We start from the raw sequence: 26278 nt of genomic DNA, 5'->3' as shown, positions 1-26278 counted from the left end.
GCCCCGTCCACTACTGCGTTTTCGTTTAAAAACGGAGAATTAAAACGAAAACGATCTGCGTCCACACCAGCGTTTTAGCTGCGTATTAGAATTGATCTCCGTCCACATTAAAACGACTGAAAACTCGGATCACGTGACCATTCTCCAACACTGTGCATGCGCGTGCCGGTGTAAACAGGAAACGGATGGATTATTCCTCAGATTTGATGAGGAAGCAAGTAACGTTAGCTACCTCTGCAAAGATTAGAAAATGTCGAAGACCAGAGATTTCTTTTCATGGACCGCCGCTGCACACGGGAATTGTCATAGATCGCTCGAATAATAGTTTGCCTCCGGCGCATGTAGGCAGTTATAGCATTGTAAAATGCAGAATTTACTTGCACAACAGCTGCTAACAAAGACATCAAAGTCAGTAACGCTTGTAATTCGTTATCCATGTTGCACTCACTAACATCAGCTACGTAGTCCAGGATGTTTTTGTTTGTTTTCTTCCGGTGACGGGACATGTGATGGGTGGCTGACGAATCAGGGAAGGATACGTCATGGGTGATGACACCCAATCATAGAGCCGAGCGTGACCTTCTACGTCATCGTTTCTAAACTCCTCCGTTTTGTCCCGTCTACACTAAAACGCCCTACGAAGATTCAAAACGAAAAACGGAGCTGCAGCGTTTCTAAACTTCTCCGTTTTGGGTCTTCGTTTTTCCCGTTTTAGTGTGGACGGGAGGTGCAAACGTAGCAAAAGGTCTGCGTTTACAAACGAAAACGCAGTAGTGTGGATGGGGCCTAAGAGTACATTTGCCGGTCAGCTCAAACTTTAGCATCCTTCTTTTCACATGCAATAGAAAGTTACTCTATGTGCATCTCACAACAGTTCCAATACGAGCGATTTATAGATTATCATGACAGAATATGCTAATTGAAGATAGTTAACTCCACATCAGCAACATAAATTCATCAACTAACCATTCAGAGACGTCCTGTCGCATTCTACATGTTTTCACTTCTTCTTGAGTCTCTCCATCTTTGTCTGACTCTGTTTTAACATTAAAGACAGAACAGTTTCTGTCATTTTAGTGTGTCTGCGTGAGGTAATCGCTCTGCTAACACACAAGAGATCTTGAAACCCCGCCCTTTGAGCCAGCTCACTTGCATTTAAAGGGCCAGGCACAAACGGTGTGTTTTTGCTAACCCTCAAAAAGTGACAACTTTAACATGCTATATAAAAATATCTGTGGGGTATTTTGTGCTAAAACTTCACACACACACTCTCGGGACATCAGAGATTTATTTTACATCTTGTGAAAAGGGCATTTTACCACCCCTTTAAATTGATCAAAAGTTTAATAAATTGGTGGTCAGCATTAAAATCTGACCTTGAGGTAGACGTGTCACCAACGTCACAGCAGTCAAAACACAGTGCACAGTGCTGTTTATAAAGTGCAGAAATATGATGTAAAAATAAGATTTAGCAGTCCTTCGATGGCAGCCGGCAGACGGTCTCCTGTTGGGACGAGAATAATAGCTGAAGTGCACAGTCATGCTCCAGTGGCATTTCTGAGTTGGCAGAGAATAGCTGCACTAAAACTGATGGAGTTTTAAATTTAATGGAGGCTGCTGATGTACCTGAGGCATATCCCCTCGAGGATCCCGCTCTGTATCTTTATAGAGAGATATAAGCTTTTTAAACCAAATGTTTCTCTCAGACATCCCCTTTGACCGTTTCTGTCTGCAGCAAAGGATGCTGGATGACTGCCAACAAGACAGTGTTTTTTTTTTTTATCTTTATTTTTTGTGTCACCTTAATCAATAGCAAAATCGATTACTTTCTTAATGCACGTAACATTCCTGGTGTTATTGAACAATAGATTTCTGCACATTATTTCAATTTAAAAACAAAAGTTTGTAATCCTTTATATCTAATACTTTTCTCCACCTATGACTTTACTTTTTTAAAGGTGCATTGTGTGATATTTCTGAGGATCTATTGACAGAAATGCAAAATAAGATCCATAATTATGTTTTCAGTGGTGTATAAAGACCTTGCATAATGAACCGTTATGTTTTTATTACCTTAGAATGAGACATTTATATCTTCATAACCAAGGGCGCCCCCTTCTATGGAGATCGACATATTGTGTGGTCATGTTTCTAGCGTAGCCGACAGCGAACACACAGCGCTACAGAGCGCGTTTCCTCACTACCTTGAAAAAGAAGTTTTCAGTGGTGTATAAAGACCTTACTTAATGAACCGTTATATTTGTATTACCTTAGAATGAGCAGTTTCTGTCTACACACACCGCGGGGTTCCCGATCATTGAAATGCGCCGCCATTTTTCTACGGTGGCCCTAAACGGACAAACGCGTTTCGTTACTATGTTGCTCTTCATGCAAGGAAGCAAGCTTAGTTCAGCGAATAAAACACTGACGCAATGATGAACAAGTAACAATAATATTCGCAATAACATATAGTTGTACTGAATGTTTAAGTAAACATAATCCATGTAAAGAAACCTCATTGCTGAACTGCTACTCTCTGCTGTCTCAGACGATGACATATTTTCCTGTCGGCCACCGTAACTTTTGTTGGTTGCAATTCGTAACCTCACCACTAGATGCCGCTAAAAATCACACACTGCACCTTTAAGGTACACTGTAAAACAATTTTTTAAATGAACAGAATTTAAATAATTAGTCAATTCGTCATCAATCCTTCTTCCAAACCGCGTTTTGTCTCTCTCTGATTCACTATGGTAAGCCTATTATAAATGTTTTTATTTTAGACCTGTCAGGATGGTTTTCGCAGGAAATTGCGTCACTTACTCGTGCTTCATCATATCCATATATAGAGAAAAGTTGCTCCGGCTACTTTGAGTAGCATAGGTTAGTTGTCAACGAGTGAGAAACGTCCGGGGGAATCACGCGTTTTAAAAAAAGAGTTGAACAGAGGAGAGTCAGGAATACGACATAGCTCGTAATAAAACATGAATTAACACTGACTTAGCTTTTCAGGGATGGCAAGTACTAGGGGATTTGAAATGTTGTAAAAGCGACGTGGAGATGGTGTTTGTATTACTCAACAGGCGAGTAAGGTATTTTATTGAACTGAAAAAATTGCCATATGTAGCTCTCTAACTCCGTTTATTGTAAAGCATTATCTATTGTGAAGGGTCATTTCATTATGGGGTTATTGTGGCTCTGTGCTGGAATTTATTTTCAAGAAAATATCGTGTCTATTAATAGGTATAGCTACTGTAACAGCTAGTCAGATTGAGATCTTTTCTATCGAAACTATTTTTTTAATCTCTACGCCTCTTTATTAGCAGGATTACCACATTTATCAGCGGCACGCAGAGCCGAAGCACAACCAAAAAAATGTCTCCATCAAAATGCATGCAGTTTTATTTTTTAACCACTAGAGGGTGGTCACATATTGTACATTTAACTGACGAATCATGAATTCTCTTTTTACTCAGTAACCTTTCTCCTCCATCCACTAGTCACCATTCTGGTGTATACTGTACTGTAATGCCCACTTTCATAATCCAATTATTTCTGTTGAACGAAATAAAGTACAGTCAGTGTGTAATTTTTTCCTGTTTTACTCATTTTTTGTAACCTTATGGGGAAAAATAGATTGCAAATAGCACATCATGTTGTCTGTAGAGTCAACTATAAACATTAAAAGTGTACTAATTAATTTCGGCTTATGAATCATCAGACATATTGACATACTTTATACTGACACCTAGTGGTGTGGATGTAGAATGGAGAAAGTTTCTGATCTGAGTTCTAGTTGCTTATATACTAGTCAACTAGTTTAGATGTTGTTTTAAAAAAATAAATAATTAGCTTTAATGTTTTTTAGTGACAATACTAAATGAATGAATTTTTTTTTAATGTTTTTTTTTTTTTTTTACTGAACATAGGTCCAAAATGGAAACATTAGCACGGTATACCAAATACATTAAAGTGAAGCAACTCTCTTTAAGAGATCTTTAAGATCAAATATGTATTTTTTGTACACTCCTGGTAAAAAAAAAAAGGCTAAACACTAAGTTTTTAATTTTGTTAATACAAATTATTGCTCAGGAAATTAGCTAAATTTAAGCAAATGCACTACTTAAAAAGTCATTGCTGTCTCAGAAAAACATAAAAGCCAGAATGAAGTATTTGGCAGAATATGGGAAGTTCTGTGTGGAGTCATAATCAATCACACGAGTTGCATGGCTATGCTCCAGAGCGGCGTCTTCCAAAATCTGCTGAGAAATATAATTATAAATGCATCTTTAGCACAGTGAAGCAGGGAGTAAGAGCTGTCATTGTATGAGGAGCCTTTTTAACTGCCTGTATTGGTGAGCTACTTCACTGTGAAAAGTCATTTAATGCTTTAGAGTACAGGCGAATATTGCAGAATGGCTTGCTTCCCACATTTGAAAAGTTTTCTAAAGAAAACTAAAGAGGGGAATGATCGGATTTTTTTTTTTTTTTACAACACTACAATGCTCCTGCTTGAATTGCAAAGACTACCAAGAAGTTGCTTGAGAACAAGTCCATCAGGCTCATGTTTTTGGTCAGAGTCCAGATTTGAACCTTTTGGTCTCACATTAAACTAACTGGGAGACATTTTTCAACTACTCATGAACAGTATAACATTGAGCGGAACAACACTGACTCTTCGACTATTGGATGCTAAGCTACTTTATATACAGTATTTGTGCAATTCTTGCTAATTTCCTGACCAGTGATTTGTGATTTTAAATGGTTGAGCATTAAAAGACGCCACATTTTTTGCCGGTTTTGGCTTGGCCTCTTTTTTTTTTCAGTTTCCTTAGATCTTTTCCAAATTGTATTCTAAACACAATTTTTGTATGCAAATCAATGACAAAATAATACGTCTTATCATGTTTAAATTTTACCATCTCATTAACACCTAGAATAGATTCAGGCTTAATGATGACATTGCCTTTGAACTCACTGTGACCAAAGGGCACATTAGCTCGAGTTCTGTTGTCAGCGTCGTCTATTTATAGTTCACATTCAGATTGCTAAGCAATTAAAACTGCTCTTGAAATATCCCTTTGTACCACTCAAATAGCATCAGCTTCAAATAGTCCTCGTGTGAAAGACTTGTAGCAATTTATTTTCAAATAACCCTTCCTATTAATGGATAAAGAGAGCAAGAGACTTTTCTTCAATTGGCCGTGCGACAATTAGAGATGTGAACGAGTTGAATTAGAAAAGATGAATATCAGACCTTGATTACAATGCAGAGCACATTTTTACACAATTTAAAGACATGAAATAGCATTCACAACCCATTTAACTTCTGTAATGTGACATATTTTGGAATGAATCAGGAATTAAATTGGAAAATTATGTAAGTGACAAGCAAAGTTTCAGAGCCGAAGAAAGTTTTAATAAAAGACTAGAGACATACATTTTCCCCTTTAATGTACACAGATAAATTCTTTAAAATAAGACTATTAAAATGGTCACACTTTAGATTAGGGTCCAATTCGCACTATTAACTAACTATTAACTACAACTTTAGCCTCAATAAACTCCTAATTACTGCTTATTAATTGTTAAGGGATGTAGAATATGGTCATGCAGAATAAGGCATTAATATGTGCTTTATAAGTACGAATAAACAGCCAATATCCTAGTAATACTAAAAAGCAACTAGTTAATAGTGAGAATTGGACCCTAAACTAAAGTGTTACCACACTGCAAAAAATACTTTTCTTACTTAGTACTTACTTTTGTCTTGTTTCCAGTCCAGATATCAAACATTTATTAAATCAAGATGCATTTACTAAAGTAGTAAAATGACGTAAGATATTAAGTCTTGTTTTCTGGGGAAATAAATCAAAATTAAGTGAGTTTTTGCTTAAAACAAGCTAAATTATCTGCCAATGGCGTGAGAAAAATAATCTTGTTTCTATTTAAATTAACATTATTTTTTTCACCCCATTGGCAGATAATTTAGCTTTTTTAAAGCAAAAACTCACTTAATTTTGATTAATTCCCCCAGAAAACAAGACATCATATCTTATGTCATTTTACTCATCTAGTAAATGGGTCTTGATTTAAGAATTGTTAGATATTTGGACTGGAAACAAGACAAAAATACTGAGTAAGAAAAGCATTTTTTGCAGTGCATTAACATATTACAAAAGTAAGAAAGAGGTTATGATTTCCTGTATGCATTAAACATGCACTCTGTGTGGCTTCTCCTGTCACATACTGTCCTCCTAACTTATCTAGATGTAGTTTGAGGTCCCCGCGGGCCACTCCATCTCTTTAGTGCTAAATCAATCCCCAGCCTCCGGCGTTTGCTGTTTACTATGACTGTCGAATGTTACAATCCCACTTTTATGGACTCGGACGGATATTATGGTCTGTTCCATTGACCATCTCCCTCAGCTCAGACTCAGAGATGAATGCATTCTTGTATTGAGTATTGAAGGAAATGGTTCTGTTGTGATCATTTTTTTACCAGTGTTGTCATCAGTGTTGGGAAAGTTCACTTTCTACATGAACTAGTTCAAAGTTCAGTTCACAAATTTTAAAATGAACTAGTTCAGTTCATAGTTCATACTTCAAAATTTTGAACTAGTTCATAGTTCTTTTTTTCCATATGTTGCTGCGAGCTATTATTTTTCAAAATTATTGTCACAGCCCATATAGAACCACAGACAGCAGTTATTTTATCGGCGGGCAAAGTTTGCACAGAAATGTACGATTTTTTCCATCCTCACCGACCTTGTCATGAAACTCGTTTAAATGATCATACGTTCCTCCTTTCTGCTTTTTGTGTTGATGACGCATGCGGCGGTGCGTCTCTGGTGCTGGTGTTGCCAGATTGGGTGTTTTTCCGCTACATATTAAGGCCTGTTTACGGTGTGTTTTATCCGGGTTTTTGCTCTATAGAAATCTGGCACACTATTGAACGAAGTAAAACAGAGAGCGTGCCGTTCACAGACACCAGAATGAACGAGTTCACAGTAACTTTCATCAGGCAGTAATACAGTACGTTCAGTTCACGTTCACCCAAAATATGAACGAGTTCATGAACTATCGTTCAATGAACGCGTTCAGGCACAACACTGGTTGTCATATTATATTATTAGTTATAATTGACAATGCACTATTGTATTACTAACCTTGGCTCATTGGAAACACATGCCTCAACCTATACATTTTTGCTCCAAAAAAACGTATCTATACATATAATTCACTAAATGAATACTGGAGGCAGTAAAATGGCAACAAATTTAATCCCTTTTCACATGATTACTGGGGTAGATTTCTGTTATAGTAAACTTGCTCGATAGCTCACCTGGTACAGCATTGCACTTGCAATGTGGAGCGCTCAGAGTCCCATGAAACTCGAGTCGTTCTAAGAATTGAAAGCAAGCTAAAATGGCATACTTTATCTCTCATTTGCTTTTGTTAACATTATAGGTTGGGTTTAGTGGTGTAATATTATTTTGACACGCAATAGCGCATTATAGCGCCACTCACAGGACATTTCATTTCAGAACTGCTGTGATGTGTACAACAAACCTTTTTTTTATGTCACTTGGCAAATTTTATTTATTTATTTTGAAACAAAGAATACAACATATAGCCTACTACATGCAAAAAATATTAAAAACAGGGAAAATACATGGAATTATAAAATGAACTAAAGCGTATTATAGCTGGCTATATTGTTTTAGAAGTATTACACAATTATACAACAAACCTACGTAATAGAATAGTGCAGGATGACGTATTCTCGTTGGCTAAATCCTGGAGACGAGTAAGCATTTTAGCACTTCCGTCCCAAAGTCAATGTTTTTTTTAATGTGTTTTTGATTAAATGTTTGAAATAAGGTTTATGGTGTTGTATAACTATTATTTCTCGAACTTTCAGTGATTTTTGTTTTTTAAACAAAGACTGAAAGAGTTGTCGTAAACTTAGTGATGGTGACGTTGAAGTCATGTGACTGGTGTAGTTTGATTAAAGCCTACATTTCTACATGACTTCTGCCTATTGTATTTACTCTTCAAAATTCATAAAAGATGTGTTCATTTGTGAAGATTATCATGATGAAAGACACCTGTAAGGATCGTAAGCTTTTGTTAGTCACAGACCTTATTTTCTGCAATAATCCAAAAGCCAAAAGAAAATCCTATTGTTTTTTTTTTTAGGGAATCAGGGGTGATGCAAACTTCCGGGTTGGCTTATAAAAATACGTCATCGCTACGCCACTCTATGGCCCTGTCCCAAATGACACTTCATGCGCACTTGCGGTCTTGTGGAGTTACAATGGCCGCCACGTGCATGTGTCCGTTAAGTCCACAAGTCGGCAGGGTGTCTCATTGGTCATTTTAGGTTTCTTTGGCTGCCGATATGCGCCCTTGATGCACACTTTTGTTGAGCCTGCATGCAAGCCAGCGACAGACTTCTACCCGACAGTCAAAACAGCATTACGTCACGAAAGTGTGGACTCGGAGGAAGATCGCGAGGGCTTAGGCTTCCATTTGGGACAGGGCCTATAACACATCAGATTCACGTTCATCTGTTTTGGATAAAACTGAGCATGCTTTTAGCACCACTCACTGGACATTTCACTTTGAAGTAATATAATTTTACAGAGATGTCACCACAGGCACATATTTCCAATGAGCCTGGGTTGCATATTACTATTGGTCACACTTTGTATGTATGTTTTTGACTTTCACTTAACAGGGGCGTCACTAGGATTTTCATTTAAGAGGGGCTAAGCCCCCAATGAGGGGATGATTTTTTTAAAAATTATTAAAAAAAAGGCAACACTTTAGTTTAGGATCTAATGCTCAATATTAACCAGTTCCATTACCATGCAAAGGCAGGGTTTTATAATCACTGTGAGGGTTTTATAATCACAATTTATGAATGTGAGGTAGGGCAGATTGGGGGGTTCTGGGTTTCCCCGAGAAAATTTTGATTTCTCTGATCTACATATTTTAAGATGTTTTGAAGGCCAAAAAAAATGGATAACAGCTTTCAAACCATGTCAGTGGGAAGATGATTATTTTTCTCTCCTCATCAGACAGCATCACACTCTTTTTCTCTTTGTTTTTATCTTGCCCTGTCTCTTCCCCTCCTAAAGCTGAGCTTTGACTGATATAGGCTTTTCATTTGTGTCTGTCAGTGAAGAAAGTAAACATAGGGTCGACTGATTTTCCCTATGAATCATTTTCTCAGATGCGTTTATTTACTGAAAGCTACTAAAGCTATGTAATTAAGTTTATTAAATGCATTCACAATATGTAGGCTACACATTCATTATTGATCTTATGCCTAATACAGGGCCGTAGACAGGGCTTTATCATCAAAGAAGTCCTAAGTTTGAGGTTGGTAGGGGGTTCAAATTTTTTATTTCTCTGATATGTGCATTTCAAGACGTTTGACAGACCAAAAAAGAAAAGGATAAGAAATAGCTTTAAAACCATGTCATATGGGCAGTAACATTAGATGATTTGTCAATACCTGCTCTCTCCTCATCTCCATCACTTTTTCTTTTTTTCTCAGTCTCTTCATCCCTTTCTCTTCCTCTCCTAAAGCTTTTTTAATTTACTAAAGGCTACAATTTGTATTATATTCGCAATATGTACACATTCATTATTAATCTTGTGCCTCACATGATGAAAACAGCTTTGTTAGTTTCTTGTTCCCTCACAATGACAGTAAACTAATTATTACATTTCATAAGTCATGTTACAGGCCTATTTTGGTTCAAAATGGCTAAATTAGACAAAACTATATTAGTTTGCCTGATTATTTTTTGTTATTCGTTTAACGTTTATGACCTAAAAAAATGTCAAATATGAAATGTTAAGTTTAGCTACTTATATCTTATCTCACACTTGACCGTACGCGTCGAGTCACACCGTTAAAATTCGCGCTCAGCAGCGTCTGTGAACATAAAGCCCGCCTAATATCTCAAATATTCTGACATTGACGAGCAGTGACAGACCAATGAGGCTCAGATGAACACAAACACACACACACACACACACACACACACACACACACACACACACACACACACACCCTCTGTTTCTGACGTGCTCTCTGCTCGGCGCCGGTGCGGATTGAAGATGAAGAACACGCCGAATCTGATTATAACAAGACTGAAGCGAACACGAATTTGTGTAGCCTACATTAATCACAAATTTTTAGGGGGGCTAGGCAGAAGTTTAGGGGCTGAAGCCCCCCTAAAACGGGCCTAGCGACGCCCCTGGCACTTAACATACAAAAAATAAAATAAAATCTTTTCCTGTACCTTTAAATCCTCCCTTGTCTAGCTTATGCTACTCTGAGCAATGCCTGAACGTTGTATTTTGAGCACTTCTTGCGTTGTTTTTGCCTCTTCACAATGACTTGACTTGTCTTTAGTCCTCAGTTGCTTTGGATAAAAGCGTCTGCTAAATGACTAAATGTAAATGTAAAATGTATGTATTTTTCTTAAACCTGAATATATTACACTGGGATGTAACTCCTTCTGACTGATTTTTTCATTTGTATTTTTTAAATGGTAATTTATTCAAATTTCTTTAACCTAATTATTAAACTATTATAATGATTCTCTATTATCATGAAAGCTCTGTCCCGTTACGACCATCTCTTGCACTGTAGTTGGCAGATCAGTGTTACTGCCCCTCTCAATTGGTCAGCATAGTGTTCATGTTGGCTTTGACCTCAATATGACATCCATCAACATGATCCTCCACATGCCACTGTCACGAGCTGCAGGCTGCCTGCTTCTGATTGGTCAGAACAGAGAGAATCACGTCTGCTCAGCTCCTTGATCAAACAGGAACTCTGTGACAGCCTTGGTGTTGTTTTTTCTGATAAATTTCTCTGATGACCTACTGGAATTTAGTTTTTCTGATGGCATATGAAGGCAAGCCTTTCAGATCTTCTCCTTTTTGATGGATGGAGTTCTTTAGGACATGCTGAACCTTAGGCAGGGACAGATGTCTGTGACTAATTTGCAGTGAATATAAATGAAACAAAATGGCACAAAGCATATAGTTTTCCTGAACCATCAACAGAATATCCGTGGGTTGTATGTAATGTTAAATGGGTCAAAGACACTTTTTTTTTTGTTCAGATCTATTAATCAATTAAACAAATGAAATTCATGCATAAAACGTCTCGATTACACCTCTTCTATGAGGTTTATGAATTAAAAGTCGTTTTGATATTTTTGACAAGTCTATAAGTGATACAACTGTCTGTCCTGATATCATAATGAAGAAACATTTACTTTTGAATGACTTATTAAATAAATGAAATTCTTCTAAAATCTTAAACAGTGTGGCGTAATCAATCAATCATTTTTGCTATATGTGAATAATATTATTAATGTGAAAATACAATTAATATTACAGTATTTATGTGGAAAAACTTGTCAATGTCTTGTGTTGGGCCTCCCCAAAAATGTATTGATGTTTAGGAATTGATATTTGAAAGAAAAAAAACTTTGTAAAAAATATATTACAACTTTTTTTGATGATTAAATGATGATTAAGATGCCATTGATCCCAATACAATTATTCACTTTTGAACTATGAATTAGTTTGAGACCAAAAATGATCATTCACAACTAATTACATATTAGAGCACAATATTGCAAGTTTGCACTGATGCACAAGCAAAACCAAGTCGTTACGGTTTTGATTTCATATTAAATTTAAGTAGAAACTTGTTTACCAAATGTGCACACACAATTCCTCTTTCTTTTATTTGCTTAATCAGTATGAATGAATGCAGCTGAAATAGACAGTGACTGTAATAAACAGCCAAGGTCATAAAACACTGATGTTTCCCTGCAGATGTGCATCATGGGCCCAGAACCAAAGGCATAAACAGGCTGGAACTGGCGGGTCATGCATTGATAACTTTCAGCAGAGACGGGATATTAGATGCTCCATATTTCTCCCGCTCAGGCTCTGTGAAAGTACTCACTTCATTGTAATTAACCAGAGGAGAAGAGTGGCTGTGAACAGCCCTTGATGTAATTCATTTGACCTCATAAAAAAGATGTGTGTGTGATTCTTGCCTCCCCCTCGGCTGTGGGCAGGACAGCAGATGAGTGAATAAATCTACATTCGTAGCACGTCTGACATCTAAGACTTGTCAGTCTCTGGCTTTGAGTCTAGCGAAGTTTGCTAATCAAAGTTTAGAAGACGGTTTCATCCTGGTTTGATCTGCTTGGTGAATTTGAGTGGTTGGAGATTAGCTGAAATGTGACTTTTGTGGTTCGAATGAAATCTGAATAATCCAGATGCAGTGACTGAGAGTGATGGGGCATCTGTTAGCATTTGTTACCTTTTAATAATTATTGGGTATCTGGGGCGTTTGCAGGTTTTTGCTCAGTTGAAATACCTTTTTTTTTTTTCCCTTTTTTTAATACTTTTATTGTCCTCTTAGGGAAATTTGGGCTCAGTGTATGCTGCATTTCCAGAAAAAAAAAAAAAAAAGAATTTATAAATAAATTCTAAATCAATCACAGAAAGATCACAAATCGTGGTGAAAGATCCCCTTGCAACTCTTCCATACCTGAAATATAAAGTTTTATATATTTATGTACACTGTGTGAGAAAAAATGTCAAATTATTGAAAAAAAAAAAAAAAGTTTCATATAATTATATTTAAACTGTCATAATGTCACACCTATACAGTATAAAATTAGTTTTCAATTAAATTAAATACTTTTTTATTTATTTTTTATTTTAATATAATTTTGACATTTCATTTCAAGTCAAACCAAAATGTTTCCTTTTATTATATTAAAATATTATACAAATATTATTGTAAATTCTCTTCAATGTTCCCCTTGGTGTTTTTTCTACTCATTGATTTTAGATGTATAAATTATTTATAGTTCAGTAGATGTATAATTTAATTAATATTTTAAATTAATTATTTTTAAAAATATTTTTTTACCTCAGTAACAGATGCTAACACCTATCAAAATTAATTCCTACAAACCACTGGTTTTGGAACAAATTTCTTCCAAAACAAAATTTCTACCAGCCATTTTTACACACGAAACCCATTATATCAGTAAATATGCTAGATTAATTCCACATGTGCCATTCACACACACAATGGCTTTTCCGTCTTTTATCCTTATTGCTTCCATTCACACATCAGCGTCAAAATTCTGTCATATGCCGGAAATGACCTTTAAACAGTTGTGCCATTTAGCGTCTGTCCAATTTGTTAACATTTCTTTCCACGGCGTAGATAATAACAGTTATTAACACACAACTAAATGGCATTTGAGTATCTGCATCAGTTTGTGATTGTCTGGAAAAGGCTTATAAATATTATCAAATGCATGAAACATATGTGTCCTAAACCAGCCTCATTACATAGAGTCAGACAAACTGCCAACTAGTCAAATATGTAGTTTTGCACTGTAAGTGTGAGACTATTGTTGCTCTGTATAGTAATTGTGTTGTAAATGTAGCTCTCTGCTGGAAAAGAGGGATTGTTTTGTATCATGACTTATGTGGGTGGCTGGAAACAAAGATAGGAGAAATTTAAATGTTCTTAGGGAAGAATATAGCATCTATTTCTGAGTGGCAGGAAGTGTGTGCGTCTAAACGGTGGAGCCGGGGGGAGAGAGAGAGAGAGAGAAGAGGAGCGAGTGAGAGTGTGTCTGGATCGTCACCGTGTCACGTGACTGTCAGGTTTCCTTGGAGACAGCAGCAGTGTTGTGCATTGAGATGCTCCTTCAGTTGAGCACAGAACAGGACAGGCAGCTGGACAGAGTGCTCACATCCCGCCACTTCAGACACGGACACTCTTTGCCTTGCGGGAGGGTGAGTGAGTAATTGCATTGAACAGAAAAGCTTTATTAATAAAAAAAAAGGAGACTTTTGTATTTTGAACTTGCAGTTATAAATGTCTAGCATGATTTTCTTGCCATGTGTTGGATCACATTTGCTCAATGCTGGTAACTGTTTCATTCAAGGTCTCAGAAGGATGTCCCTGTTAAAATACGGTTTTCCACGAGTCGTGTGACATGACGCTAGCAGCCACAGGGAATAACATTAACATTAGGACGTCTCAGTAATACAAATGCACCGACCCTCCGATCGACTGAACTAAGAATCCTTTGGATGTTTCGTTTCATTTGAAGAGATTGTGTTGTGGATTGCGGTAAACAAACGTCTTCAATATGAGCAGGGTCATGGAAAACCTGGAAATATCAAGGAATTTTAAAGCTTTGGGTTACAGGCTCGGAAAAAGTAAAAAAAATCCTAAAAAGTCACGGAAAAGTTCTGGAAATTTCTATAGTGAATATAGATGTGTTGTTTTTGTTGTGCTTCGTCAGGAATTGGTTGTGTGTATTTTAACACTTTTTTTTCTTAAATCCCTATACATTAGTCACAAATGACCTTGTGGGCATATCTACGGAAAATCCTAAATATTATTCAGTCAAGAGGTAACAAAAAAAATAAATAGAAAAGATAAACATAAGAGACTAGTGACTGATATAAGGAAGGGATGTTTCAGTAGGTCTGTTTTTGTATGTACAAAAGCTAACCGAATCTCACGAGAAAACGTAACCAATTTATGAAGTGGTGATTTCGTATGAAATTCGTACAACGTGATGGAAATGTAAAAATGTACCTAAACCTAACCATCAGTGGAATGTAATCAGATCTTACGAAAGTGTACAAATTTACGCAAATTAACCACAAATTCGCCAAAACACAAAATGAGAGCGTGTCGACAAAATGTTTTTTAATGTCAATATTTTGAAAATTCTTGAAATCTTATGTGATGAAAGGAAGTGATCTATCATGTGTGTACCTCAGGACTGGCGGATATCGAGTCCTGATGGATCCCGTGGCACTGTTTACTCACACACATTACCTTCTGCAATGTCACTCCCTCCTGTTTCTCACAACCTTCTCGGATTTCTTCAGCTTTAATTAGAATTCCTCTAAACCCTTGTCATCTTGTTAACTTAATTAAGTTTGGCCAAATAGCATTAAATTAAAATGTGTGCATGTTGAAGGCGATGATGAGGAAGTTTAACGTGCGCACTCAAACGGTGTACTTCAAAAATAACATGACTTCTTAGAGCGGTGTCCCCTTGTGCGTTTGGAGAGCTTAGAGCGGCATAGGTTTGTGGCTATGCTTGATTCAAACTCTATAATTTTGCAGTCAGCTGAGGCCAGTGGCCAACAACATGAACGATACCGTTCTCATTTCCCCCGGGACGCCCACGCCTTCAAAAAGGTAAGCGTTCCATACAGGCTTCAGTCTGCATGCTGAGTGTGTGTGTGTGTGTGTGTGTGTGTGTGTTTCAAGCTCCTCCACTTAAGCCTGTTATGTAAAATGGCTTGTTTTGATATTATGCGGCGTGCGGATGAGTAGAAGATTGTAGCATCTTTCTCTGGGTGGACTGTTTCAATGTTTATTGCATCGCTGCAGAATTAGGTTGAATGTTTGCCTTCCAAAGCCAGATGACTAAAAGCATTGAATCGAGAAATTGGCCTGCTGTCTCCGAAGCCTCTGCGCTTCCTGAGCTGGGCTGCAGCCCAAAGGTGATCCGGAAGATAAACTCTCATGGAGCGAGAGCCTTATCTTGTAAATAGAGAGTTGGTCAGAATGGCTTTTTCTGTTTTGTGCTGTTGTCACATGGCCAGGGTCCCAAGACAAATGCCTTTGCTTGTAGTCAGTTAACACCTTTCTTTCCGGCATTGTGAAGTTTTCTGTTATTGAATATTCACGCTCATGTCTTTCCAGGTCCGTTGGACTTTCATTTTTCAATAGAACACAAAAAGAGAGTTTAGGTAGAGTGTTCAATTCCATAGAATGAAAGTGAATTAGGAAAGATGCTGTAAAGTTCCAAAAATTACACACACAAAAAAGTGGTGAAAAATAAGTCAATTTGACCCATCGTCTCAAACCACATGAAACCTTCTTGAGGAATAGTCTGAAATTTAAGTTTCGAAAGTTTCAAAGTTTTAACATTGAAATTTTCCCAGCCATTGTTTACACAAAAATGTTTGTCGTCATTAACTCCAGTGCCCTCGGGTCATTCCAAAACTGCATGAGTGACTTTCTTCTGTAGAACATAAAATGTCCATACAATGGAAAGTCAAAGGCAATCAAAATTGATTGGTTACCAAATTTCTTCAAAATCTTTTGCATTTTGTTAATTAAAGAAAGTCACACGGGTTTGGAACGACATGAGTAGATATGATAGTTGACTAAGGTGCTTTTATAATTTACATTTATGCATTTGGCAAACGTTTTTATCTGAAGCGACTTGTATTGCATTCAAGATATGTACTTTGTCAGTTTTTATCATATTTATTCATGCATTCCCTGGCAATTGAACCCATGACCTTGGCATCTCTAGTGCAATGCTCTACTTTTTGAGCTACAGGAATAATAAGTTATGATATATAAATCCAAAAGTATCGCACCCTGGTTTGATACATTTATTTGAAAAACATACTTTCAGAAACCCATGGTTTATTGCACAATATTTTGTACTTTATTATACTGGTGATCTCCGGCGCAAACATTTACATCAGCTGAAAATTCAATCTCAGTCTTTATGATCCACCATTCAGAGTTTATTTACAGCCACTGCTAAAGCAGCCTGTTTCTCACAGGCTTTCTCATGCCGTCCTTTGAACACATGTTATAAGGTAAGCCGTTGCATTGGTTGTCATTGTGTCAGGCCACTGACAGTACTTAATATCAGGTGAATACTAAAATACTTATTGAGTCTCGGAGCAACGAGTGTCGTGACGGCAAATAACTTTAATGGACCAGATGCACAGAGAGAGGTTGGCTTATTGTTTATTCTGCTCTAAATATAGCCAAGCGCCCATGCAGGACTAGTGCCCGGGTAAACACTTCACCCTACATGAAGTCCCTCTCCGTAATGATCATACTCATTTTAAAAGGAGCTGACTCTACTCGACTCTTTGACCTCAGGCAATCGGAGATGTTATGCATTTAAATGAGGCCTGTGGTCGAGGGAGATTATACATGTTAGTTTCATCTGCGCTTCCTTCAATAACGTGCCACCGCTTATGAAATCAAAGACACAGACTGTCAGTCTCTCTGCTTGAACCTTTCACCCAATATCTCAATCTTACGATACAACACGCTGTCTATGCGAGTAGGATGTCAAGTGCATGGCAATCCCTGGGGCGCCAAAAATGTATGCAGAATTATAATTCACTTAATTCTCGTCTCGAGTCTTGTTTACTGGAGTCTGCCAAAATGGAGATGTTAGGGACACAAGGAGTGCTCCTTAGCATTCTTATGTAATTATGTTGCGTTCAACCCGCCACATTTGATTAAATTTGTTAGTGTCGTGATGATTTTTAGTAGTCGATATCAATACCAGTGAAATTACACAGAAGACTAAAAGCATTCAATCGAGAAATTGGCTGCTGCCTGTGAACCCTTGGTGCATCTCAGTCTGGGTTACAGCCCAAGGTTATCCAGAGGTAGTTTATTTGCAGGTGCTATCTGCATTGTTTTAGAAGCTCATTTACTAAAGGAATTATGTAAATCAGGTAATGCTGCAAATGCATCAACAAAATCTGTATTGAATGCAATTCCCGATCTTTCAGGTCTGTTTTAATTGGTTTGTTATATGGAGGATACGACTATCAGACAGACGCTCGGTCCATTTATCAACAGGTTAAGTTGGATTGTGGGTGGTTAGTGAATAATAGTTTAGTTTGTATAGAATTTTATACCAAGATTAAAATTTCACGATTCTAGTTACTTATGGTCACACTTTAGATTAGGGTCCAGTTCTCCCTATTAACTATTAACTAAGACTTTTGCCTCAGTGAACTCGTAATAACTGCTTATTAATAGTTAGTAAGGTAGTTGTTATGTTTAGGTATTGGGTATTACGGGATGTAGAATATGGTTGTGCAGAATAAGGCATTAATATGTGCTTTATAAGTTTTAAGAAACAGCCAATATCCTAGTAATATGCATGCTAATAAAAACTAGTTAATAGTAAGAATTGGACCCTAAACTAAAATGTTACCCCTATTTTGTTCCACAGAAAGTAAGCATTGCTTATTAATTACTAAAGAACTATCAAAAAAATTAAGTTTGGGGCCAGTAAGATTTTTTTTTTCAATCGTTTTTTAAACGATTGAATCGTTTATGCTCACCAAGGACATTTGATCAGTAATGTAGTAAAACATTTTATTTAGTAGAATATTACAATTTTAAATGTTGTTTTCCATAATATATTGTATACTTAATATATATGCAAAGCTACATTTTCAGCCTCATTACTCACATTTTCAGTGTCACATGATCCTTTAGAAATCATTCTAATATGCTGATTTCATGCTCAAAAAACATTTCTTATAATCATCAATGTTGCTTTATATTTTTGTGAAAACACATTTTCCCCCCCAGAAAGTTCAAAAGAACAGCATTAATTTAATATATATATATATTTTTGTAGTTTTTTGAAGACCAATAGGGCAACTGTAACATGCTCAGAAACGTTTTCTCTCTGCATGAGAAAAATAACTGCAGAAGTTTTTCTTTTCACACACACAAAAAAAGAATGAATGAACAAATGTTAAAAATATGTAATGAATGGTATTTTATTAAATACTGTTCTGAACTATTTTGTACTCGTTAGAAAATTCATGCATTTAAGGCTTTTAGGATTTAAAAAAAAATCACAATAATGCACGTTATAAAATCCAGCTAAATAATTACTATTGTATAAGACTGACAATGATTCTTTATTATTAATATAAATTAATATAATATTTTTTCTTTGCAAGTAAGCTGGTTAATGATATGGTAGTGTTACAATTGCCTACAACCGTAACAGGAGATTGTAACACCATGATTTCTCATTTTAAATTCAGTAGTATAATACAATTTTTATTGTACTTTTATTATTGGCATATATTTGTATATCAAAGGGTGGCAAATAGTTTTAAAGGGGACATATTATGCCCTTTTACAAAGTTTTGTTTTTGGGGTCTACTAGACGAGGTTTTCATGCTTGAATCTTCCCAGTCTGTCAGTAACGCTCTGTTTAGTTCCAGCCTCTATGAAGCCCCTCCTTCTGAAAAGCTCAGTGTGCTCTGATTGGTCAGCTGGACCTGTGTGTTGTGATTGGTTCAGCCGCTTCAAGTTTGTTTCGGAAATGTAATGCCCTTACAATGACGTAGTTAGATCCAGACATGGTGAAAACTTTTTTATTTCACGTATTGTGGGAATTATTTAAATGAGGAACATTGTGATGTGTACATTCCTAGAAGAAAACTCAAGACAGCAAATGGAGATGTAATGGAGAATAACTCCCTTTGGAGTGACTTGAGCCCCTTTCACACAGCGCGTTGATCCCGGGAAATTGCCAGAACACCTTCTGTGTGAATGCAAACACGACCCGGGATCGATGCCGGGATGGGGACCTAGTGACATTGCAGTGTTCAGTCCCTGAACGCGCGCTGTGTGAACAAAAGCCGTAATCAATGCCGTGTCGTAATGATGGCGCTGAGCGTGAAACGGTACGTAATGCACTAGTTTATGATCGAATCAGAGAAAAAAAATGCACAAGCGTGGTTTCTCGAGAGAGAAATCGCAGATCATAAGCAAACTATAGATGCTGCTGAGATTACATGTCACATGTGATTACATGTCACATCGATGTCACGTGTCTTTACGGGGTTTTTACGGGTTGTGTGTGAACGCACTCTCTGATTCTGGAAAATCACAAATCTGGAAAGTCAAACGAACCCGGGTCAAATCCCAGGTCACTTTATCCGTGTATTTTCCGGAATCTCTTTGTGAAAGGGGCTTTGGTGTTGTGTAACTTTTTGCTGGGCTTTTGCATGCTCAAAGAGCAACATTACACACTAAAGAAAGTTGAAAATGTAAAAAAATGATCTTGATCTCCCTTACTTCTCAAAACAACAAGATTTTGTGTTAAACTTTTTGGGCCTTGAACTTCCATAAGAAGTTTTTCCTTCTCTCTCTAGCTCAGTTTGGGTGTAATTGCATGGCCTCGTTGGGACATCAAAGCTGTAGGCGGAACAATAAGCTTGAGTCTGTCTGCTGACGGTGCACCCTCTCCAGCACACGTTCATTTACCGGCTTGGGCTTTCAAGGACAAGTGGCCTTGCGTAGAATTTATCGTCTGCTGGGTCATGGCCAGTCTTGCTGCCAGAACAGAAATATAATTTTCCATTTGCTCTGAACGAGTTTTTAATTTGAAGTTAAGTGAGTATTGACCACCTGCCACTGTATATGAAATCATAGACTCCACCTCTCAGTCCAGCTCTACAGAGAGTGCTGATATGCTCTCCATGTCCTTTATTGACTTTTGCATTTGATGGAGTCATGGTATACGTTTTTATCACAATTTTTTCCTTCAGGTCATTTCTAATGCAAAATATTATGGTTCGGTTATTTTTGCCGTCGTCTACCCTCTCTTTGACCCTTAGAATTGAATGCACCTTTATGACTTTTCAATGTACACTATTCTTTTGACAAACAAACAACTATATGAAGTAGATTATTGGTTAATATTTAATATGAATGCCTGATGTTCACACGGTCACTACATAAATTTGTAAAGGCAGTAAAGTTGGGGTGATTTGAATGGTTTTTGACAGTATTTTCTCTCTTTTTTGGATTGTATAGAATAAGCATGGAAACTACATGCCACCAATCTTTAATGCTCTATTAGATTTTTTTCTCATTGTGTGGCTTGTGGATCACACACATTGGACTATTATTAGGTTCTGTCTATAAAATTTAGATTCTGTTCGTCATTACAACCCCGAATCCAGAAAAGCTGGGACATTTTGTAAAATGCAATTAAATCAAAAAATCTGTTCATTGTCTTTAGACTTTATTTAACTGAGAAAAGTACAAAGAAACAATTAATTTTATTTTGAAAATATAAACAGATTTTGATTTTGGTGGCTGCAACACACTCCAAAAGTCAGTAATCCAAAAGTTAGGACAAAGGTTAAAATCAAAGTGAAAAGACTATAAAATATCCACGTTAAACTGTTTTGAAAGAGTCCACAATTATCAGGTGAACTGGTAATCGGTGAGATGATCTTATTTGAGGATATTTGCATGTAAAGGATTTGAGGAAGACTTATTTATTGCTCCAAGGACGCAGTTATTCACAGACTTATTGAGGTTTTTTCCTAGTCCATTCACATACACTGGTATTTATCTTGAATGAGTGCACATCCTTTTAAACATATTTGCCAAAAGTGCTCTTTATTTCTTTGTGTAAAGCTTTTTAACGAGGAAAAATGACCTAGTGCACCTTTAAGTGTCAATATAAGGGCCTAACAGTCGTTGTCAGGGTGCCATATTAATAAGTGGATTCCAGTGGATAATTCTCAGCGTGACACTGATTATTATAAACACCATGTCTGTCTGCGAAACGTCTGGCATCGAAACAACCCTCCTAATGAATCACTCCCCTGAGACGTGAGAGTTCAGGCGGGTCACAGGGACTGACACCGCAGTAAAGCTCCATGCAACTCATTTATTATCCTGTTGTATTATCAGACTAATATAATATTTGTGTTACATTTGATTGATGAATGTGGCGTGTGCATTTTCATGAATGTGTGTTTGTGTGTGGGATCTAACTGCCAGAGCATATGCACGTTCAAACATACGCATGTGATTCACTCCTAATTGTAGAGCACTTAATGAGGAAGGAAAACATATGCTCCATCATCTGCTCCAGCCATACGCCAGACCCTATAACATCAGACCCAGACACACTGCACACGGCTGTGCTCGACATCCATTCAGACAAACTGACTAAATGTGCTCAAAGTTTACTCAAAATAATGTATTATAGTTATATATTGTATAAATATTATATTATATCTTGACTTTTATGTATATAAATGTACAGTAGTAAACATCAAAACCTTTCATTGAAGTTATACACAAATTTTGAACAATTCTCGTTCTTGTCTTAGGACAACTTTGCTGAACATTTTTGATCCACTTCAAATGTTGACTACTGTATATAAAATTGCTGAAACACTTTTTAAAAAATTTAAAAAGGATGTATTTATTATATTTATTATATTATATTATATTATATTATATTATATTATATTATATTATATTATATTATATTATATTATATTATATTATATTAATAAAATTAAATATTGTTTTAAATATAAATAATATGTATCATGACCTGTAGATTGACTAGCTGTAGTAGTTATTATAATATAATATAATATAATATAATATAATATAATATAATATAATATAATATAATATAATATAATATAATATAATTGATCTTGACTTTGTATAATAAATGCATATAAATGCATTTTTACCACGGAAATGTGAAAAAGGAATATTATAATATAATAATTATATTATATTATATTATATTATAATAATTATATTATATTATATTATATTATAATAATTATATTATATTATATTATATTATATTATAATAATTATATTATATTATATTATATTATATTATATTATATTATATTATATTATATTATATTATATTATATTATATTATATTATATTATATTATATTAATCAGCCACAGTTTCAGAGTAGCTTCTCCAAAAGTCTTTTTCCTGATGGTCATCTATCATCTCAGAAGTTTCATTACTCATGTTGATTTCTGTAATTCTCATCTGTCTCATGCTTCACCGCTCTCTTCTTCCCGCTGAATGTATTTCTTCTTCTTCTCTCTCTCTGTGTGTGGACAGTAGCACCCTCGAGAGTCCCAGCAGACTGGATGAAGAACACCGTCTTATCGCTCGATATGCCGCTCGTCTGGCGGCGGAGGCCAGCAACTCCACTGTGAGATTCAGTTCACAAACACACTCAAATTACACCTCTCCATACGCTACAGGGGCGCGGGAGAACGTCTTGTTAAGGAAGTTCACACAAGAGTACACATTTGTTTTATTGTGTGGAATTTATTGAAAATCAACTGCATGTTTGGTAATATTCTTTTCACTGTACATCTGGCTGTTATGCACCCATAACTTGATGTCTTCATTTAACAGCATCTTTCTAATACGTTTTGTGCATAATTAATTAGTAATGCTCTTCTCTAATTATTTTGTCTTTCAGCAATGCCCTCCAACTGATCTGAGTTTCAACTTTGATGCTAATAAGCAACAGAGGCAGCTCATCGCAGAATTAGAGAATAAAAACAGGTGGGTTTTTGGACGGTTCTTTACAGATCTCTAAATTCCCATATGAAGTCAGAGCTTTTACTCTATGCTTGTTTGTAACCATTATTAAATGATCTTCAAATGCCACAGCTAAATTAAAGTAACTCATTATGTATTCATATTTACTGTCCCATTAAAGAATAATGATCATGAATTGAGTGCATTCGGTAAGTGCCGTTTTTGTGTGCGATGTGTATGTAGGGAGATCCTGCAAGAAATCCAGCGTCTACGTCTGGAACATGAACAGGCTTCTCAACCCACCCCTGAAAAAGCCCAGCAGAACCCCACTCTACTGGCAGAGCTACGACTGCTGCGGTATACAGACACAATTACACATGCATGCACAAAAAATAACACAATGGATATAGTCAGTGCTTGATGTGGGGATAAAAAGGTGCTGGTACTCTCTCATTGGCAAATCTCATTGACAAAAACAAAACTTGGAGATATTGCTGGTACAACATCAATTTATTGTTATTTATTGACAAGATAAATGTATTTAAACAAGTCGTGTGTGTGCGTGCGCACATGTGTGAAAACGGTGTCATTGACTAAAGGTTGGTAGCTGCAGATTCCTCATTAACGCTAGCTGTTCGGCTCACATCAACGTGTTTGAAGCTCATGAATCGTACCCCATGTTTCTGGTTGGACTTGGACCAGTGTTGACGTGTCTGGCTCTGGCACACGCGTTCTTTTAGTATCTTTCTGAAGCCAGGCTAACATAATGACTTACAAACTCGACACACTTCTTTTTAGTTTCTAGGTTTTCAATTTGCAGCAGTGAAAAATCTGTTACGGTCAGGCAGAAGCCGCAGGCATCAGACAGCTTTTTTGAACTAGCGTCCGTTGAGAAGTGAACTTCTGATAGGCTGGGCTGACTGCTTGCCTTTACGTGATTCGTCGAGATCTGAAGTAAGTCACGTAGTGCCCTCTGGTTAGTGTAGTTTATGTAACGTTAGGTCATTACCAATCTCTCTAAAACTGATGCTTTTTCTGTCAGTGGTAGAGTACCGGCTACATGCGAGAAGTAGCGGTACGTAAGAAAAAGTGCAGGTACGCTTAAGAGTAAAATGTAGATGTGCCGGTACTGCGTACTGGTGAGTACCGCCCACTTCGAGCACTGGATATAGTGTTAATCAGAGTTAACCAGAACATTTGAGATTGTTGGGATGGGATTTTGCTCCCTGTAGTTACTTAACCGGAGTACCTTTAATGGGCACCAGAGGGCATGTAGGAGCCAAATGACGGTAGTTTCCTTGATAATATGTTAGTTTTATGAGACCAGCGAATGGGCACATTTCCATTATGTGCTGATTTTTCCCTCTTTGTATTAGTTTAATGGAGATTTAACCGCATTATGTGTATTTCTCAGCAGATTTAAAAGACTAAAAAGGGGGCATATTCTACACTTTTGTCCCATCAACCAAACCTTTTGTCCCAACCTTTTGTCCCAATGTTAATAAAGGTTATGTACCGTAATTTAATTTTACATGACCATTTTCCAGTCTTTTTGAGCCATATAAGGCTGTTTTTTTTCTATTGCACCTTTAAGAATAGTATATACAAATAACCTCTATACTCACGGTTTTGGATTCAATACTGTTTTACCATGAGCCATTTTTCCCACTTAGTTTTCATAAAGTGTATGAGTGGGTTGTGGAGGGAGATTTGCGTTATGAACAGTACAAGCTAGCTTTTCATTTCAAAAAAGCATAGGAAATCCTGTTTTCCATCATATTTGCCCTTTAAGTTATATATTTGGCAGTCATTGGTTTTTATGATTCACACGGTGACTCATTTATTAATTTTGTTTGTCATTTTGTTCAGGCACAGAAAAGACGAGTTGGAGAGGCGCATGTCGGCTCTGCAGGAGAGCAGGAGAGAACTGATGGTCCAGCTGGAAGGTCTCATGAGGTTGCTGAAGGTACCAAACTTGTTGGACAAAAATTTGGCTCTTCATTTCCCATGGCATGTATGACAACATCATTTATTTTCTCATTCTATACTCACTTTTTTTCTCTCCACCACCTCTGTCTTTGGCGTGTCTGCTTTCACTCACTATCATCTCTCATCTTCTGGCTGACAGGATGAAGAGCAGAAACAGGCAGTAAGTGTTTCTTTACTACAGCTCAAATATTCTGGAGTAAACACACTGGGTCACAGCTGCAAAGGTTTGAGCTAACCTATGTATTGTGTATGGTAAAACATAAAGTTGACAGGTTAAAGATTAATGGGTTGCACAGCGCTGAAAACGGGGAGGATTACTGACAAAACGAAAATGTTGTGTCATGATTTACTCATCCTGATTTTCTTTCCATGGAACACAAAATGAGATATTCGAATGTTCAGGATGATCTTTACGATACATTGAAAGTGAATGGGACACCAACAAAAAAGCAACAAAAATACTATGAATGAAGTTAGTCCGAATGACTCGTATGACATTCACTTACAGTTAATCTTTTTAAAAAATTAGTAACACTGTTAAATGCTATCTTTATTAAATCTCAAAATGAATATGCACTTTAATACTGTACGTTATAATGCATACAGTATTATATTATATGTCTTATCTTTGTGTATGACTTTTGATTGTATTACAATCAACTGTAATCTTGTAGTGAAACCTTTAGCAAATCTCAAAATAAATATGCATTTGTAACACTGTACATTATAATGCTATGAAGCCTGAATTCACTTACAGTTTTTAAAATGATTATATTATATTATATTGTCTTTGTGTAAAATAAAAATATATAAAATTGCTGAAATGAACGCTTACAAAATATTAACTCAGGATTTACTACAAAAAATTTAGTATGTAATCTTGTAATTGTATAAGGTAATCTTTAAAAAAAATCAAAAAATAAATATGCATTTTTAAGACAGTACATTTTAATGCTGTGATGCCTAAAAACACTTTCAGCATTTAAAATGATTGATTTTAGTTGTTAGTGTTTTATTTTACATTTATATAGAC

At 36.4% G+C, this 26278-nt stretch overlaps 1 protein-coding gene across 7 annotated transcripts in view; it reads left to right on the top strand.

The window, feature by feature from the left end:
* dtnbb (dystrobrevin, beta b) overlaps positions 1 to 26278 on the top strand; it is a 52100-nt gene that overhangs the window by 18473 nt on the left and 7349 nt on the right. For 4 of the 7 annotated variants that reach the window (XM_077240082.1, XM_077240080.1, XM_077240085.1 and 1 more), the window contains exons 11-16: positions 15230 to 15304; positions 22825 to 22918; positions 23195 to 23280; positions 23500 to 23613; positions 25126 to 25222; positions 25385 to 25405. In XM_077240082.1, coding sequence (XP_077096197.1) covers positions 15230 to 15304; positions 22825 to 22918; positions 23195 to 23280; positions 23500 to 23613; positions 25126 to 25222; positions 25385 to 25405 — 487 coding nt within the window. The remainder of the gene's footprint in view (positions 1 to 15229; positions 15305 to 22824; positions 22919 to 23194; positions 23281 to 23499; positions 23614 to 25125; positions 25223 to 25384; positions 25406 to 26278) is intronic. The other 3 variants (XM_077240081.1, XM_077240084.1, XM_077240086.1) reach the window with 2 other exon arrangements.

This window comes from Siphateles boraxobius, unplaced genomic scaffold, assembly GCF_051911475.1.
Source record: "Siphateles boraxobius isolate OS27281-9 unplaced genomic scaffold, OSU_SipBor_1 22, whole genome shotgun sequence".
Classification (NCBI taxonomy): domain Eukaryota; kingdom Metazoa; phylum Chordata; class Actinopteri; order Cypriniformes; family Leuciscidae; genus Siphateles; species Siphateles boraxobius.
Note: the sequence above shows the minus strand (reverse complement) of the source record. Positions and strands in the feature narration are given on the sequence as shown.